Raw genomic sequence first — 16,608 nt, 5'->3', positions numbered from 1 at the left:
GCAGCAGCGCCAGGAACAGCAGGAGCAACAGCAAGTAATTCGCCCTCCTCGAATTCGCCGCAGCAGTCTTCATGGGGTTCTGAACCCCGTTCACCAGCTACAACAGCAGCAGGAGCAGCAACAGCAGCAGCAGCTGCTGCTGTTGCTGACGCTGGCCCACGGATGGCTGCTAGCAAAGCCCTGGTGTCTGACCACCTGCAGTTTCTCTCGCTTCTGCAGCGACACCTCCGGCGCATATGCAAGCTGCAGCAGGAGCAGCAAGTCAGCATGGAGGCCCTACAAGCCGCTCTATTAGACCATAGACTCGCTGACCCTCTGCAGCAGCTCATCCAGCCCTTGGTGCAGCAGCAGCAGCAGCAACAACAACAGCAGGAGCAACAGCAACAGCAACAGCAACAGCAGCAGCAACAGCAGCAACAGCAACAGCACCCAAACACCAATACCAGTGCGGCTTCTACTGCAACACGTGGCCTTGCAGCAAAGCAGCAGCAGCAACAGCAACAGAAGGAAAACGGTGGGAGCGGATCACCGTCTAGTCGCAAGCAGCAGCAGCAGCAGCAGCAGTCCGTGGATGCGGCGGTTTCAGGGAGTACATCCGCGGCCCCCGCTAACCCGGGGAGGCAGCAGCAGCAGCAACAACAGCAGCAGCAACAGCAGCAGCAGCAGCAGAACTTGTTGCTGCAGGGGTTTCGAATATCGGGGAGCGAGGCGCTGCAGGATTTGTCTTCTGTGTTGTTTTTTTGTGGTATGTTGTGTCAGCGGCAGTCGCAGCAGCAGCACCTAGATGTGCTGCTTGCTGCAGTGAACCGAGGGATAGAGGACAGCGAGTGTATGCTGAATGCGTTTAACTACGTCGAGCAGCTGCAGCAGCAGCAGCAGCAGCTAGCAGCAGCAACAGCAAAACTTCAGGTGGAGCTCGCAGCACTGCGGCGGTCTCCCCGTGGGTGTTGGTTGCAAACACATTTACGATGGAAGGACAAGGCAGCGCAGGTTGGGGAGCAGCAGCAACGACTGCAGCAGCAGAAGATGCTGCTGCAGCCGCTGCAGCAGCAGGTTGCACTTGCGCAGCAAGTGCTTGTATATGTAGAAACACCTGCGTGGGCGGCCATGAGGTCAGAGGCCCTAGGCGCTGCTGTCTATGGGTTCTTAACAGCTAGGCATTCGTTAGAGAGACGCAGCGAGGCGCTGTGGGAGGCCTTCTGCTCTCATGCAGCTCGGTTCCACTGTCAGCAGCAGCAACTGCAACACGCGCTGCAGCAGCCGCTGCAGCAACCGCAGCAGCAACCGCAGCAGCAGAACCGGCAACAAACGCTGCAGCAAACGCTGCAGCAACACAACAAACAGCAGACAGATAACGCCGCACGCAAAACCTGAGGAAAGCAATCGCTGTCTTCTCGTTGCGTTAGATCGCACCCAACACGTACAGCAGCAGCAGCAGCAACAATTTCTGCTGCTGCTGCTGCTGCTGCTGCTGCAGGCACCACTTCTGCAACAACCTCTACTGAGTCGGCATCATTTGTTTTATTGGCATTGCAAACGGAGGGGACTCGCAGAAGACTGCAAGAAAGACATAGGGATGGGTTTTAACTGGGCTGCAGTGGCAGCAACAGCAGCAACAGTAGCAGCTATGCTGCTGCTGTTGCTGCTGCTGCTGCAGTTGCTGGTACTCTGTGCTGTCGGTTTCTCTGTAGACGGCGCCGAGGCCTCGAGCCTGCGTGGGATGCTCGCGCGTCTGGTGAAAGAGGCGCAGCTATAATTGACCTGGAGTTAGTCTGTTGCTGCTGCTGCAGCTGCTGCAGCAGCAGCTGCTGCTGCTGCTGCAGCTGCGGTGGCAGCGAATTGCAAAGGCTGCAGTACCTGCAACAGTACTTGCAGCAGTACCTGCAGCAGTACCTTCAGCAACAGGTGCAGCGGCGGCAGGAGCAGCAACAGCTGCAGCAGCTGCAGCAGAAAGGCGGCTATTTTGGTAGATGGGGCCTCCAAGCCAGTGGCCGTGCAGGTTGCTGCTGCTGCTGTTGCTGCTGTTGCTGCAGCGGAGTGTCTGTTGGTAGCTCACTATCGTCAATTCGAATTGTACGAGCACAAGTAGCAGGAGCGGCAGCAGCAGCAGCTGCTGCTGCTGCTGCTGCTCCTGTATCTCTTGCCAAGCGAAGCGTTCTTCTTGCTCTGAGTTAGGTGGCTGTTTTGCAGCGACGAATTCATCAAAGTCTGGGGCCCTTAAGAGTTTTTCATGGACTTGAATTGAACCAGGGGGGCCCCAGAGGTCCCCCAGTTGTCGAGGGGCCCCAACGATAGGTGGGGGCCCCCACAGTAGTGACCTGATGACGACGCAGAATACAGGGTACTGAAGGGGGGCCCCCGCGGTAGTGAGCGGGGGACCACAGCTGTAGTGGACGGGGGGGACCCACAGTAGTGACGGGGAGGCCTCCAGGGTAGTTAGCTAACAGGGGTTCACCTAGGTAGTATGGGGGGGGGCCTCTAGGGTAGTGCAGGGGCCCCCCAGAATACTGAGGGGGGCCCGCGAAAGCAAGCAGTGACGATGGGGCCCTCCTTGGATTGTTAGGTTTGTTGAGCTGTAGTGGCTGCTTCGTTCTGAAACGGCTGCTGAGGGAAGAGCTGCGGGGCCCTCAGGAGAGGGGGGGTGGAGGCCCGACGGCTGCGCATTCGACATGTAGCTTCTGCTGCTGTTGCTGCTGCTGGCGTTGCTGCTGCAGTCGTTGCTGTTGCTGCTGCTGCCGTTGTTGCAGTTGCATATCCTGCTGCTGATGTTGTTGCTGTTGCGTATACTGCTGCTGTAGCTTGCGCTGCTGCTGCTACTGCTGCTGTTGCTGCTGTTAGTCCGTGTAAGGGACGCACTTGAAGGCGAACTAACTCCTGAGCTCACTGCCTGTGGTGTTGCGCTGGAGCGGCAGCATCAGCTGCTGCTGCAGCTTCTGTCGTTGCTGCTGCGGTTGGAGTTCAAGAAGCGCAGCGGCTCTGGCGCGTGCTGCAGCTGCTGCTTCTGCTGCTGTTTCAAGGAAGAGTGTGTCGACACCGTCAGCCGTCTCTGCGCAGGCTGCGTAGAAGCGGGCTCCTGCTGCTGCTGCTGCTGCTTCTCCTGCTGCAGCGCCAGCTGCTGCTGCAGCAGATCCATCTGCCTTTGCTGCTACCAAGGCAGTGAGGGCTTCCTGAGCTGCAGACAATACAACAAGACATGCAACCTGTGGCAGTGTGGTCCGAGTATTGCTGGTGCTGATCTGCTTCTGTTGGTGCTGCTGCCGCAGTGCTGCTGCTGCTGTGCCGCCGCTGCTGCTTGTACTGCAGCAGCACTGCAGCAGCAGCGTCATTGATGAAACAAATCAGCAGAACATCAGCATGCAGCAACAGAAAGGAGTGAGCAGCTCTCAGTGCATCTCTTACCCCCTACTGCTTCCCTCGCCATCTCAAGTGTATCTAAGGCCTCCTGCAACGACCTGGGGTCCTTCGCATCATATACAACTAGCAGCACATCTGCCCCCTCCAGGGCCCCCTCAGCAGCTTCTGCGTAGACGGGGTCCCCAGAGAAATCAAAGAAATGCAGACGAACCGTCTCATCTGTAGGGAGCTGCACATCCCGCAGCCCAAAGTCCCACCCGATGGTGACCGTACCCTGGGGGCCCCCGTGGGGGCCCCCAGACCCTGGGGCCCCGTAGATGCTCCCCGCGAAGCGCCGCTCACAGAAACGCCGGACTAAGCAACTCTTGCCGCTGCCTTGGGGGCCCACTGTAACGATCTTCAGTCTAAGGGGCCTCTTTATATCGAAAACTTTCCAACTGCTGGAGGGAATTAAAGGTGCAGGGTCCCATCTGCTGGTGCTTTGACTGCTGCTGCATCTGCTGCTGCTGTTGCTGTTGCTGCTGCAGGGCGTTTGAGGGGTAGAATCGGATGCAGGAAGACCTTGCCAAACGAGGGGAGGCACAACGCCTGAAGCATCAGGCCGAGAGTGATGGCGCAGGCTGTTCTTACACCCCCCCTCTGCTGTCGCCGTTGCCGCTGCTGGTGATGCTGCTGCTGCTGCTGCTTTTGTTGATGGTTCTGCTGCTGCTGCTGCTGTTGATGGTGTTGCTGCTGCTGCTACTGCTGTTGCTCTGGCAGTTGCTTCTGTTGCGGCTGCTGCTTCTAACTCGCCTCCCTTTTCTGTTTCTCGCGTGGGTGAATTTGCCTGAGCGGGCGGAGGAGCAGCCGTCGTTTCCGTGTCGGTTCCTGCTGTTGCTGCAGTTGCTGCTGCCACTGCTGGAGCTGCTCCTACGCTTGCTGCTGATGTCGTTGCTGCTGTTGCTGCTGCTAACCCGTTCTCTGCAACTCCTGGATTTTCCTTTGTTGTCTTCGATATTTTGTTGAGCATAGGTTTCCCCCTAACTAAAGCAGCAGCAGCAGCAGCAATTGCCGCTGCAGGTGTTGCCGCTGCTGCAGCAGTTGCCTGTACGTGTGGAGCAAAGGCCGCCAAAGAGTCAGCCGCAGTAGCTGCTGCTTCGAGTGCAGCGCATGCAATATCTTGCGGCCTCGGTAGGTTCATTTCAGCGGCATCCAGGGGGCCCCCGGCCTCTTCCTCCGTCTGCTGCTCAGCTGTTCCCTTCGACGAGAAAGAGAAACCTGGAGCTGCTGCTGCTGTTGCTGCTGCTGCTGCTGTCGGCCACTTTTTTTTAGCTGCTGCTGCTTTTGCTGCGCCTGAGAAGTTGTGGACAGTGAGTAGGCTCCAAGAGGCAACGGGCCTCCGGGTTTCAGTTGTCGGTCTGTCCCCTCCCTTTTCTTCTCTTTTGCTGTTCTGCTGCTCTCGGGGGCCCCGAAAGAACTGCGCCCAAGACGCCTCACGGCGCACCACCCCAGGCCGCTGCTGCCGCTGCTGCTGCTGCTGCTGCAGCCGCTGCTGCAGCAGGTCTCCAGCGCTTGCCCGGTGCTGGAGCCTCAATCCCTGACCTCCGTGCACCTTCAGTCTGCTGGCCAGCGGCGGAGCAGGGGGCCCTAAAGGCTCTGGAGGCCCCAGGTGGGTCCCTGGTGGCCCCAGGTGGGGAGCCTGAGGGCCCCATATGGCCCCCAAGGGGGGACCCGGAGGCCCGCGGTGAGAAGCAAATGAGCCTGGAGAGGACCAAAGGCGCCGCGTGGAGCTTCTGAAGGGGCGAGCCCACGGCAAAGCAGAGAAGCTGGGTCGTTGCGGTGTCTTCTGCTCATCTTTTTCACTTGCTTGGCACTTGCTGCTGCAGTCGGGGGCCCCTGGGTAGTAGGACGTGGGGGCCCCGCTGCTGCTGCTAACTGGAGGCATAAGAGGCCCCGCAGGAGGCAAAAGGGGAAACGAAATTGAGCGCTGGAATACAGAAGAGGCAGATAGCCCAACCTGCGCCCACAGAGCAGATTGTCCAGCCTGGGAGGCCTCCAGAGATGGGAGGGGCCCTGTTGAAGGGCCCCAAGGTGAGGGGCCGCTGCGGCGGGAAGCTGCTGCCACGGAGAGCCCCCGAGGTGCTGCATGACTCCGCGGTAGCTCGTAAGGGGGCCTAGCTGTTACACCAAGGCGTATGGGGCCCTCCCGTGCTGCTCCTCCTTCTCTCCCACCAGCTGCTGCTGCTTCCGTGGAGCCGCCCACGTGCGGCCGGTGCTGCTGCGCCTTAAGCCGGCGAGTGGCCTGCAGTCCGCCAGCACCTCTCAGGGCCTCCAGCACCGAAGCAACCCTATGGGGGCCGCCGAAATTGGGCCCCCCTCTTAGCTCTGCGGCTGCATTTATTTCATTTCCTTCAGGGTCCCATCCGGAGAGGAGGCCCCCACTAGAAAGCCGCATGCCGTCTGCTGCTGCAGGTCCAAGTGCACTGCTGCCAATGGGCGCAGGACGAGTCATTTCTGTTGTGATATCTACTCTACAATTGCAACAGGTGCTGCTGCTCGTGTTTTTGCTGTTGCCTCTGCTGCTGCTTCTGCTGGTATTGGCGGCTCTGATGCTCGTTTTTCATCCCTGCATTTCTGCTTCTCTACTCGGTGCTGATTCTTTTCTTCTCCCTCCGCACGCCGTAGAACCCCTTAAACACTCAGGGGCCTGGGAGACCCCCGAGGAATCTTTCGGGGCCTTTGCTAGTTTCCAAGGTACGCGCTGCAGCAACTGCTCAGCGATGCAACTGTTATTTATTGGTTGGTTGACGAGGAAAGGGAGGAGGAGAATGAGGTTAATGCCTTGGGGTTACACTGCAGGCTATACGGTCGCGAATCTAAATGTATTTATATGATAAATTTCCTACGAAACATTCTCAGCAGCAACGAACGTTTCGTCTGCGCGCCAGCGCAGCGCCTAAGCATGAAAGAAACGCCGCGCCTTCAGGCAATAGGACGCAGGAACCTAAAGGCTGAGAAGTGGTCTCGTCGGAGTCACCAAGTCTAAGACTTACTAATAAATTTAGTAAGTTAGAATGACCAGATATCCGACTACTCTACTCTGTTTTAGTATATAAAATGCCTCACTACTAAAGATTCAAACGAATCCTCTCCTGCAGCGTACCACCGCAGTTGTCGCATTGGGTTGTTCTAGCTAAGACTGGGTGCCTCGTTTTTGGACTTTATTTATATAATATATGCATTTGCATTCTTCTACATTAATACATATATGTATCTATGTTCTATTTGCTGAACTATGCAGATCCGGCTGGGGTTGCGTGTGCAGTGTGCTCTCTCCTCTGTGAATTCAAGGCGGTAGACAGTAACTGCAGCCCCGCGTTCGGTTGAGATATTGTTTCTCTTCTTAACAATTGTTAGAAGAGTACGAGGTAGTATCAGCAGTAAAGGTATATGTGGTTAACGAAAGGAGCAGGACCAATGTTTAGAGCTGAATAGGGAGACTTTCACCTTGAATGCGGTGAAGGACTAACACTTGTAGATAAACAGAGAGTACGTTGCTTCGTGGATCATCCACAAATTGCCGTATTTCACCGCGTGGAAGAGCCAACAGAAGCAACAGAGAAGGCGCCGGGTGACTCGCTCTGTCTGCAGACACCGGCCGGCAGGGGCGACTGAACTCGAGTCTTCTTGCTGGTCAACGCATATATGTGTAAACTGTGAAACTGAAATAGTTAACTAATTGCCTTTATTTTTCGTTTTCTGCGCTAAGGAGTGGAGAACGCAACGGATACCTCTCCGGGTTCCGCCTCAGCCGCAGCCCCGACGAGACCGTAAGGGGCGGCCGACCAGTGGGCAGATGATGTTTTACCGCCATCAATATACTGTAGGCTGCTGAATGAAGTGTTCAAGTCGAAGATGTTTCAAGGACAATTAAATAAATGGATGCCATATCGCACGGAATACGCGGGTCCCTGGCGGGTGGAGAGCGCGCTATGCTCTAGCAGGCTGAGCAGCTGCTGCCGCCAGACAGACCGACAGAATTCAATTAAATATCATCTTTGCGCCTTTTATCGAGATCAAAGAGAACAATTATGGGAAAACTGGCGTCAAGAAGAAGATGTGTACCATATTGAACCCTCACACTAGTAGGACGCCGCATGAACACGAAGCCAGCTGTGGCAGGCAGGGCGGCTGCTGCGCTCACCGAACAAGGACGCCAAAAAAGCAAGTCGGCGTGTTGTAATCTTCTTGTTTGTACGCTTTAAAATTAAGTTTAACTGTAGAGTTCTACTGCTACATGGCTCTCTACTGCTATGTGTGGGGGGGACATCACGAGATGCTAGCCCTGCTGCTCGTCGGCGGCTAGAGGCCGAACCAACATTAAGAAGCATGTCTGTCTTGAGTTTCATTGCGTAGGAACTAAATTGACTTAATAGAGGCTCTTCGTGTAAACTTTGTAGGCGTATATACACAAAAGATGAGCCTATCTTGAGTCAAGTTGAACTGAGCAGTTCCATGGGCAACTCCGGAGGCTGAGCCTAGCACGAGGAATACCATGGAGTCGAGATCATGACTAGCTTCGTACTCAGAAACATGAATAACGCCTAATTCATGAATAGAACAAAGACACCACCCTCGCTCAGTGAAATTCCCGGGTTTTTGATGCAGCCAGTGCTTCAACTGCACTGGCTGCGACTTGTTTCCCGTCAGTTTCATATGGTTCAGGTGTATGCACGGTTTCGTGAATTCGCGTTCAAAGAGTTGATTTCTTTGAACTACTGGGTTATTAACCCCAGATTTTTGACAGCAGACTATTTGCCAAATGTATTTTTAGATTTTTTAGAAACAACGAGTCATGGACGTCGGCAAACTGCAGCGCTAGGAATGCGGCTAAAAAGAGTTTACTGCTCATGGCTGGTGGTGGGGGCCGTTTGTTTCATCAGCACCTGTCGAGCTGATGAGCCAGGAGAGTGTTGTATTCCGACAGATGGTATTCCTTTTACTCATTTACCCTTGTTGCCTTCCCCAATTTTTCATACTTGTTTTTATGTTGCCTGTCAGCTTCCGCCGAGCACGAAGTGGCTAGAGGTGTGTATTTCATGAATACGCCTCAAGAAAACTCGAACTTAACAAAGGCCACCTGTCACACGCTCACTCGGCAGCGATCAGGGAGCAGATAAATCATCACGCGCACTTAGAACACGAAGAGTCGGCGCTTGTGCGAAAGCTGGTATGAAGATATAGAACAGCCAAGCATAGCTCATACATTCTCCTCCCTCTATATCGAAACGTACAGGCTAAAGATGCAGAGAGAAGGCACCACAAAGAGGGTCAGAACGATATCCATAGGCATATTGAAACAGAGTTGCATCTCCTTTGCCTCCTCAGTTGTGAACGAACTGCTGGAGGCAGAAAGGGTAGGCAGGGCATCTCCTCTTGTGTATCTACGGCATCGTGAGCCCCTCGATACCCACAGCGGATAACCAAAGCCAAGGAAGCTGAAGCGGACGCAGAGCACGAGTAAGAAACACACAACACAAACGGAGCTGTGCAGCCGACAGCCAACACCACAACCTGCTGCTTGCTCCCCTCCAGACTCAGAGAGGAGGTGCGTCAACTAGAGTTTTCCACGCAGTGCAGAACTAATAGCAGCGCAGGAAGAGAAAGCGAAACACGAAACGGCCGAGGCGACGGGTAGGTGGCTGCCCTACCTTGATCAGAAAAAATGACTGCACGAAAAATTTGCAAGTCGTTGCCGAGATGCATGCGATGGAGAAGCAAAAGGAACTGGACCAGGAGAAAGAAAATCTAAAAAGCCTAATTGAACAGGAGGTAATCCACAGAAATACGCAGGGCCTTCTCTATTTGCAATGCTCTTTGCTTCAGCGCCGAGTTGCTGCGGAAATCGAGAAGCAGGCAGGGGAGGCCCCGGAGGTGCGGTTGTTCCATGCTGCCTTGATGGTGCTGCTGCTGCAGCAATATAATCTTTTCTAGGCAGAAGAAGAGGCACAAGCAGCAGCAGAAGCAACGCTTGCTGAAGAAGAGGCGCGCGCAGCCGAGGCAGAGGCCGCTCAGGGTGCGCCGACAAGCATGCTGCCGCTGAGAAAAATCTCTAAACCTTAAACATCAACTCCCCCCAAAATTTCGCTGCCTATGCGCTGCCCATGCTATATGTAACAGAAGAGGAGACAGCAGAAGCGGAAGAGGGGCAACAACAGCAGCAGCAGCAACAGCCCGCACAGCTTCACGAGGAGGAGGCTGTGCAAGGAGGCCAACCTGCCCAGGAACGTAAGTTGTGCTTCTTATCTAAACTATCAACACGGCTTGCGCTGCATGCATACACCGCCAGCACCAGCGAAAGAAGCCGAAGAAGTTCCTGCTGAAGAAGAAGAAGCTTCACAAGAGGTGCAACAAATCAAAAAAATGCACCGAAGGGCTGCTTACAGCCACTACAACTGTGTCGTTCGTGTTACAGGATATAGAGGGTTCGCAAGGCCTCTTCTTGCAGCTGAAGAAAGCCAAGAGAAGAGCGCTGCGCACCGGAGACAAAGTGAAACGCCTGTACTAAGCTCAGCAACAGCAGCAGCAGCTGCTCTTCGTTTCAGTTGCAGACGCCTGTACTCCCGGAATAACTCTACCATAATTCTATTGTAAAAGCCACCCTCAGGTCCCTGAGGCTGCACCAGTCGTTTACTGCATTTTCCCGCACCCTCTAACCTCTTGAAAACCGAAAAGGAGAACGACGCTCCATTTGCAGCAGCTGCTGCTGATCGGCAAACGACGTCGCCGCCGCAGCTGCTGCTGTATCAGGGTGTTGCAAAGAACAGCAACGCTGCTGCTGTAGCTACAGCAGTTTCTGCCGTGCTGCAGTTGCAGCAGCTGCCTCTGCTGGACTCTAGAATATCTACTGTTACCTACGTGCATCAGCCTAGTAGAAGGGGAGATGACTAAGCTAGCTGCCTACGCAGGGCTCTCGGTCTTGCTCCTGAGGTCTTCAGCTCTGTACACAAAAAAATTCATTTCTGCATTGTCGATAGACGGGGACACTCCGGGCAGCGCCCAGCGTAAGGTGACGATACACCGTAACGCAGAGGAGGTCCGCGCGAGTTCGCGTAGCCGTGGAAGCAGCATATCCAGGGCCTCTGGAAGAAGATAGAGGAAGCTGTAACAAGCACAAACAAAAGCGAACATAAACCCTACGCCTGAGCAAAAGGGAACAGACAAAGCCCCCTGCGGCGGGCGGCCGCTTGCTGGGCCGGAGTGCAGCGGAGCGAGACTAAGCTAGTGAACAGGGCGAAATGAACTTTCTGGATAACTATAACGCTTGGTTTGCAAAGAAAATAACTGATACACAAATGTACTGATTGGTGTGCAAATAAATTTGTTGGTCTACAAATAAACTTAACGCCATTGAGCATTGCGCATTCATTGACTTCCAACTAGGTTGATCTCCGAATATACTAATAAATTTAGAAATAAGTAAACGCATTTGCAAATGCATTTATTAATTTGCAAATATATTAATTGATCTTTTTTTATGATACAAAAACCCACATGACCGTCGCCTCCGCCAGGTCGAGGCCAGGAGCCACGAAGTCGCGTTGCAGAAATTTCGCGCGGATGTTTGGAGCCCTTGAGGCGTTTCGCGTTGCCTTTTCTAACAAAGACTCGTCCAGCTCAACTCCAACTCCTAAGACAACATAGCATATATATATATATATATATATATATATATATATATATATATATATATATGCATACAAATGTAATGTAGATACACTCGTGTGTTTGGATACGGCTGTAATATGTGTAGAGGTAAGCGTGTACCAACAGGTGCAGTAAATATAGAGGCAAGGGTGTGAATACAAATGTAATATATACAGGAAATCGTGTAAATGTATTTTAGCTGGGAGATAAACGAGCAAAGAAATAGACGGGCACGGAATGCTTGAAATACCAGTTCCCACAAATGAATATACTGATTGGAATAATAATTACAATAGATGCAATGATTAAAACGATTACGATAATAATTATAATGAATCTAGTAGTTATTTTATTACACTGCTCGTGATGTTTCGCTCTGGGTAAGCAGAAATAGCCCACAAGAGATAAACTAACCCGAGCAGTTTGTGAGGCGGCAGCACTCAATGATGAATCGGCCATCGCCGCAACCGAGACTGAACGCACAAAGACAAACAGAACATCAATGTTTGCATGAGCATTTAATACAAAAAATAACGAAGGATAACATTAACTGTTAAACAAAAACAAATAGAAATGCTTATACGGCGGGTACGGGCCGGGGGGNCCGGGGGGGGGGGGGAGGGTTGGCGGTTTGGCTGGCGCACTCATACACAACATCCTCTTCAGCCAGACGGATAGCCTCTACAATGACGCGTATTTTCTCCTACATACGAAGCAACCAGATCGGGGAACAAAAGGAGAAGTTTCAGAGGCATCTTGGCTTGGGGGTAGTTGTAGCTGCGCTTACCAGCGGCGTGCCCCTGCAGTGAAGCAGAGACAGAGGACGGAGAAACACAACGGAAGGAAAGTAGAGATAGAATCTGAACAGGTGCTATAATATAGCAGCATCCATTTCTGCAATTAAATACTACAAACTGAAGTACGACGCACTGGAAAGGAGAGACGAAACCGCCGAGGTCCCAGCCGCCTTCTGCCTTGGCCTGAGGAGAGGATTACCGCACGAATACGAAATATTGATGACCAGGAGGATAACAAGAGAAACGTCTGCGCGTAGGAAGAGGCAAACAAGTTTGTACATACACTGCATCTATCTGCACAAGGACCAAACGCCTACAGTATCGGGGGCAGATCGACGGAACGGCATCCATCCGTCTTCGTCTTCATCGTCTGAGTAGCTGAACGGCACTGGCGCCGCTGTACCTTCGCGAGTTGCTTTTTTCGCAGCGTTTACGGGCAACGAGGTCATTTGTTGCAGCTGCGTGTACACGTGTGTTTACGCCTCAAACCAACCAGGCGGATATATGCGGTCAGCGGGGGCCCGATCCTGAGCAGTTTTTAGTGAAGTTTGCGTGGATCTTTCAAAGTAAATGCTAAAACTGCGGTGAAGGTTACAATTGAAATAACTTGAAGAGCGAGTAACCGTTTCCTGGGGACGCAAATAGGAAGGAGGCCCAGCGATACTTTGGCGGAGGGCGCGCGATCTCGTGGGGGTATCTTGGCGTTAATTATGAGTTGATGGATTACATTTTAAATTAAAAAGAAATCCCAAAACGTCTTAGTTGTTGTTTCGTTTCCCTGTTTTCCCTTCAGACTCGTTACAGCCCTGTGGAAGCCGCCAGCCAGTGAGCCACAGCATGCAGAGCAGACAACAGGCACTTTACGGGAGCGTTGGTGGCTGATCCTCTTCTTTGTTCGTTTGTCTTTAGTGATTCTGGAGAGTTTTGAATATATCATTTATTTTTTCCTCTTCTTTTATCTCTTTCTCTTCTTTTGGAGCCAACTCTCCCCCAAGCTGCGCCGACGGGCGGCCGGGCCTGGCAGACGACCCTCTCTGTGCACTAGGAGGCACAGCGCCTGTTTTCTTGCCTCTTTGCGGCTTGTTTTTGTTTATTTTGAATTTTTCGTTTGCATTGTACCGTATAAGCCTCGCACCCCCCACCCCCTGCAGCTGAACAACAGCCTACAGGCGCCTGCGCCAGCCGCTGTAAAAAGCAGTACGCCGTGGAGGCGCCTTGGGCCGTGTCTGAATAGCAGCAGGAGGCGATACAAACATCGCTGCTGCATCTTCAGCAGCAGACTTGGGGCCCCTCTCCCCTTCTGTGGCTGCTGCAGCCGCAAAGCGTTGGGCCTACACCTTCACCGTTTTGTCTTATCCTCTGCTGCTGAGACGGCAGCGGGGGATTATTGTTTGTTGATTCGAAGTTGAATTCAAATCGGCTTATTTTTATCTGCTTAACTGCTGCACAAGATGGAGGTGGGCTCACCAACGCGCACAGAAACTCGGGTGTATCGACAGCTGCTAGTTCCCTCCCCAGGCTTCAGCTCTGAACCCAGACAGTCATATACTTCTTTGCATGTATCAGACAGCAGCACACAACCGCAGTGATGCTATCTGCAGCTGCAGCACAAGCAGGCAGACAGGACGCACACACACAGACATACACACACACACACACACACACACACATACACACACACACACACATACACACAACCCAGATTGCAAGACAGCGCAGACGGCAAAAGAAAAGCAGGAGACTCAGCACAGCCATAGGAGACAAGGGGACAAACACAAACAGCTTCTATCCCTGAGCAAGCTGCGTTTCCGCCCCCTTAGTTGTTGCATTCTTCTGCTGTCTGATTCTGCAGTCCGGTAAGGATCCCACGGGGCCTGCTGGTGCTGGAGCTCCGGCGGCCAAGCCGACTTCATCTGCCCCTGCAGCAGCAACAGAGGCAGCAGCAACAGCAGCGCAAGCAGGAGGAAGAGGTCCGTCTTCGTCAGGGGCAGTTCCTGGCGGCGCAGCGGGTGGATCTGGTGCTGCTGCACCTGCTGCTGCTCCGCGTCCCGGTGCAGCAGCACCATCAGGAGCAGGAGGCGGTGCTGCTACATCTTCAGCTGCTCCTGCAGCAGCTGCTGCAGAGCAGCAGTCCCCTCGTGTTGCTGCATCAGCACCAGGGACGGGGGGCCGCCGGCGGCTGCTCGATAGTGACGATGAGTCTCCCCTTCGGCCTCGCGGAAAGAAGAGCAAATTAATGTCTGACAGTTCAGATGAAGATGTCGTCTTAGGCAAAATGCATATCGCCCCTCCACGCACGCAGTCTGAGGCAGCTGCACCCAAGGCAGCAACAGCAACAGGAGGAGCAGCAGCACCAGCACCGCAGCAAAAGCAGCAGCAGAACGGCACCAACAGGGCACCCGCGCCAGCCAAACCAAAACCAGCAGGTAAGCAGGGAATCCAGAGAAGACAGAGTCCACAAAGGAGGAGTTGCGACCCTTAGAACCGCTGCGTACAAGTGTAGGTGGCTAGTTCGTGTTCAAGCGGGGGGGGGAGGGGGAGAGGTGCCAGCTGCTGCAGCATTGGTAGCAGTGCTGGCAAGGGCGCATTCTTTGGTTGCTGTTGTTGTATGTGCAGCGAAAGCCCGACGGCCGAGCGGTAGCGACAGCAGCAGCGACAGTGGCAGCAGCAGTGGTAGCAGCAGCGGGAGCGGGAGCAGTGGGAGTGACAGCAGCAGCAGCGGGAGCAGCAGCAGCAGCAGCAGCAGCGAGAGCAGCAGTAGCGAGAGCAGCAGCGACGAGGAGTCGGATGCTCGTTCAAGAAGCCGCGCCAAGCAGGGGAGGTCACCAAACAAGAAAAAACAAATGGCAAAAACAAAGGGAACGAGGCAGCGACAGGCAAAGGCAGAAGGGAGCAAGCCTCGGGGTGTACGTCCACCTCCTGCCAGGAGAAAAACAGATGCAGCAGACAGCGATGAAGAGGGAGACGAACAAGAAATCAACATGGGCACATTCGACCCGAAAAAGAGAAGCCTTAAGGACAGACTCGTCGCACAGTTCCTCAGACGGTAATTCAACAGCCAGTGCTCCCCTTTTTCTGTTGTTTCACTCTTTATTTTATTTATTTTATTTTATTCATTTTCGGCTGTTGGGTGTGCTATTTATTTTGTTGGTTGCTTTGTTGTACTCTATCTCTATATCTGCTGTTTCGTATTCCGTTTGGTCTGCTTCTATGCTCCTTCTTAGATTAGTGTGATAGGTTACCAGGCGCATGATTTGCTGCGTCTTCGCTTCACTGCTGCATCAGCTGCATCAGCAGCAACCGCAGCGGCAGCAGCAGCATCATTTCCACTTGTTGTGTATCCCCATGCTTTTGCTGAGAGAGTATGAGTGCTGGTCTCTTCTACTGTGTGTTTGGGTGTTGTGTGTGTCTATGCATGCCAGGTGGTGGTACGCGTGGCCGCAGTGGCCACCCGCGGACTTTGACTACTCTAAGGAGCTGGAGAAGAGAAAGCTGAAATGGGTTTCGCTAGAAGAATACGAAGACCTCGACGACGTCGACAAAAATGGATACACCAAAGTGTATCAAATTTCGGCCTTCCCAGGTACTGCAGAAGCTGCAGCGCACGTACACCTGATTTCTTCTCTCTCTCTTTGTGTGTGTGTTTTTTTTTCTGCGTCTGCGTTTGTTTGTTTGCTTGTGTGTTTGCCTGTTTGCTGCTGGAGCTCTTGGGTTCCCTTATTGAATTCTTGTGTATATTTTGAGGCGTTTGGTGCAGGGGTGTTTCGGGATCCCCACGGCAACGCAATAGACCTGCGCCCTGAGGAAGGTCGGCCCAGCTACAAGAACGCTCGTCAGCTGTCTGAGTTGCAGCTGCTCGAGTTGATAGCCAAGGCAATAAGGGGTCAAATGACTGCATTGCAGAAATCCCCCTTCGATGAAACAGCCCTTCAACGTTCTCTTCAGCAGGTAGGCTGTCTCAGGCCGAAACCTCAATCTGAACTGAAATACTAGTGGACGCCATCGTATCACCCTAGTCAAACCTGGTAGTTTCACCCAAAGCCCGCAGATCACACGTCAGATGAAGCACACGTATATGATGGTGGAGAGGAACGCAGGAACTCATACAGGCAGCAGTTGTAGTTGGAGACGAGAAAAATGTAGTATGTATTGCGATGGTGAACGAAGATGAGCGAGAATATTATTATGGTGGACAAATGAATTCATAGAGGTGTCTCCCTCTGTCACTTGTATGACTGTCTCCGCAGGAGCTGGAGGAGGTAGAGTCGGAATACAAACAAATGCAGAGGCGGGCAGATGCTGCCAAGGGTCGACCCTGAAGGCCTGGCCTCGGTGATTTGTGTTGGGTTGGCATGTCTAGGCAGCTGACAGATATACTTCAGAGGGAATACTGAAGGTGCTGCAGACACAAAGAGTGTGCGGATTTGATTCGTTTACCTACGCACACCCCAGGTGTATGCACAGCGAAGAACCGTCCTGCCGCTGCCGATTAGCCAAAATGACTACTGCGCTTTAGAAGGGCCACGATACAAAGGCCGGCCCTCCCCCTCCGCAGGTCTCAGTTTAGTTTTCCTGATACCAGTAAACAACACTGGCAAATGCCTGTCGTTGGTGACTGCGGTGTCTGTACACGTCGCATTCGCCTTTGCGTGCTGCGCGGTTAGTCTTCACCCTTAACAGATCATCTGTAGGGTTGCACTCATTTGAACAATTTCTAACAACTGATGCCTCAACGACTCTTGTCTGATCTGGTCTACCGAGCACGCATATA

The 16,608-nt window shown here is 53.2% G+C and overlaps 5 protein-coding genes across 5 annotated transcripts in view; 3 read left to right on the top strand and 2 right to left on the bottom strand.

Annotated features, from left to right (window-relative positions):
• EMH_0056010 (PX domain-containing protein, putative) overlaps positions 1–1,374 on the top strand; it is a gene marked incomplete at both ends in the record, with an annotated part of 3,241 nt that extends 1,867 nt beyond the window's left edge. The window contains one exon of the mRNA XM_013500812.1: positions 14–1,374. Within this exon, the coding sequence (XP_013356266.1) occupies positions 14–1,374 (1,361 nt within the window). The remainder of the gene's footprint in view (positions 1–13) is intronic.
• Positions 1,375–2,867: 1,493 nt separating this feature from the next.
• Positions 2,868–5,845, bottom strand: EMH_0055900 (Ras family domain-containing protein, putative; the record flags this gene model as incomplete). Its single annotated transcript, XM_013500811.1, has 2 exons — positions 2,868–3,172; positions 3,400–5,845. 2 exons carry the CDS (start codon positions 5,843–5,845, stop codon positions 2,868–2,870), a joined length of 2,751 nt encoding a protein of 916 aa, XP_013356265.1.
• A 3,248-nt stretch (positions 5,846–9,093) lies between these two features.
• EMH_0055790 (uncharacterized protein) lies at positions 9,094–9,901 on the top strand (the record flags this gene model as incomplete). The annotated part of the gene is made up of 5 exons (XM_013500810.1): positions 9,094–9,165; positions 9,220–9,267; positions 9,328–9,409; positions 9,514–9,621; positions 9,780–9,901. 5 exons carry the CDS (start codon positions 9,094–9,096, stop codon positions 9,899–9,901), a joined length of 432 nt encoding a protein of 143 aa, XP_013356264.1.
• Positions 9,902–10,293: 392 nt separating this feature from the next.
• On the bottom strand, positions 10,294–12,286 carry EMH_0055680 (uncharacterized protein; the record flags this gene model as incomplete). The annotated part of the gene is made up of 5 exons (XM_013500809.1): positions 10,294–10,495; positions 10,888–11,023; positions 11,455–11,513; positions 11,685–11,743; positions 12,155–12,286. The coding sequence occupies 5 exons, from the start codon at positions 12,284–12,286 to the stop codon at positions 10,294–10,296; spliced, it is 588 nt and encodes a 195-aa protein (XP_013356263.1).
• Positions 12,287–13,288: 1,002 nt separating this feature from the next.
• Positions 13,289–16,156, top strand: EMH_0055570 (uncharacterized protein; the record flags this gene model as incomplete). Its single annotated transcript, XM_013500808.1, has 6 exons — positions 13,289–13,294; positions 13,690–14,263; positions 14,454–14,883; positions 15,260–15,420; positions 15,595–15,785; positions 16,085–16,156. The coding sequence occupies 6 exons, from the start codon at positions 13,289–13,291 to the stop codon at positions 16,154–16,156; spliced, it is 1,434 nt and encodes a 477-aa protein (XP_013356262.1).
• Positions 16,157–16,608: the final 452 nt, after the last annotated feature.

Source organism: Eimeria mitis, genomic scaffold, assembly GCF_000499745.2.
Source record: "Eimeria mitis Houghton genomic scaffold, Emh_scaff59, whole genome shotgun sequence".
Classification (NCBI taxonomy): domain Eukaryota; phylum Apicomplexa; class Conoidasida; order Eucoccidiorida; family Eimeriidae; genus Eimeria; species Eimeria mitis.
This window is presented reverse-complemented; position numbering and strand designations above follow the sequence as displayed.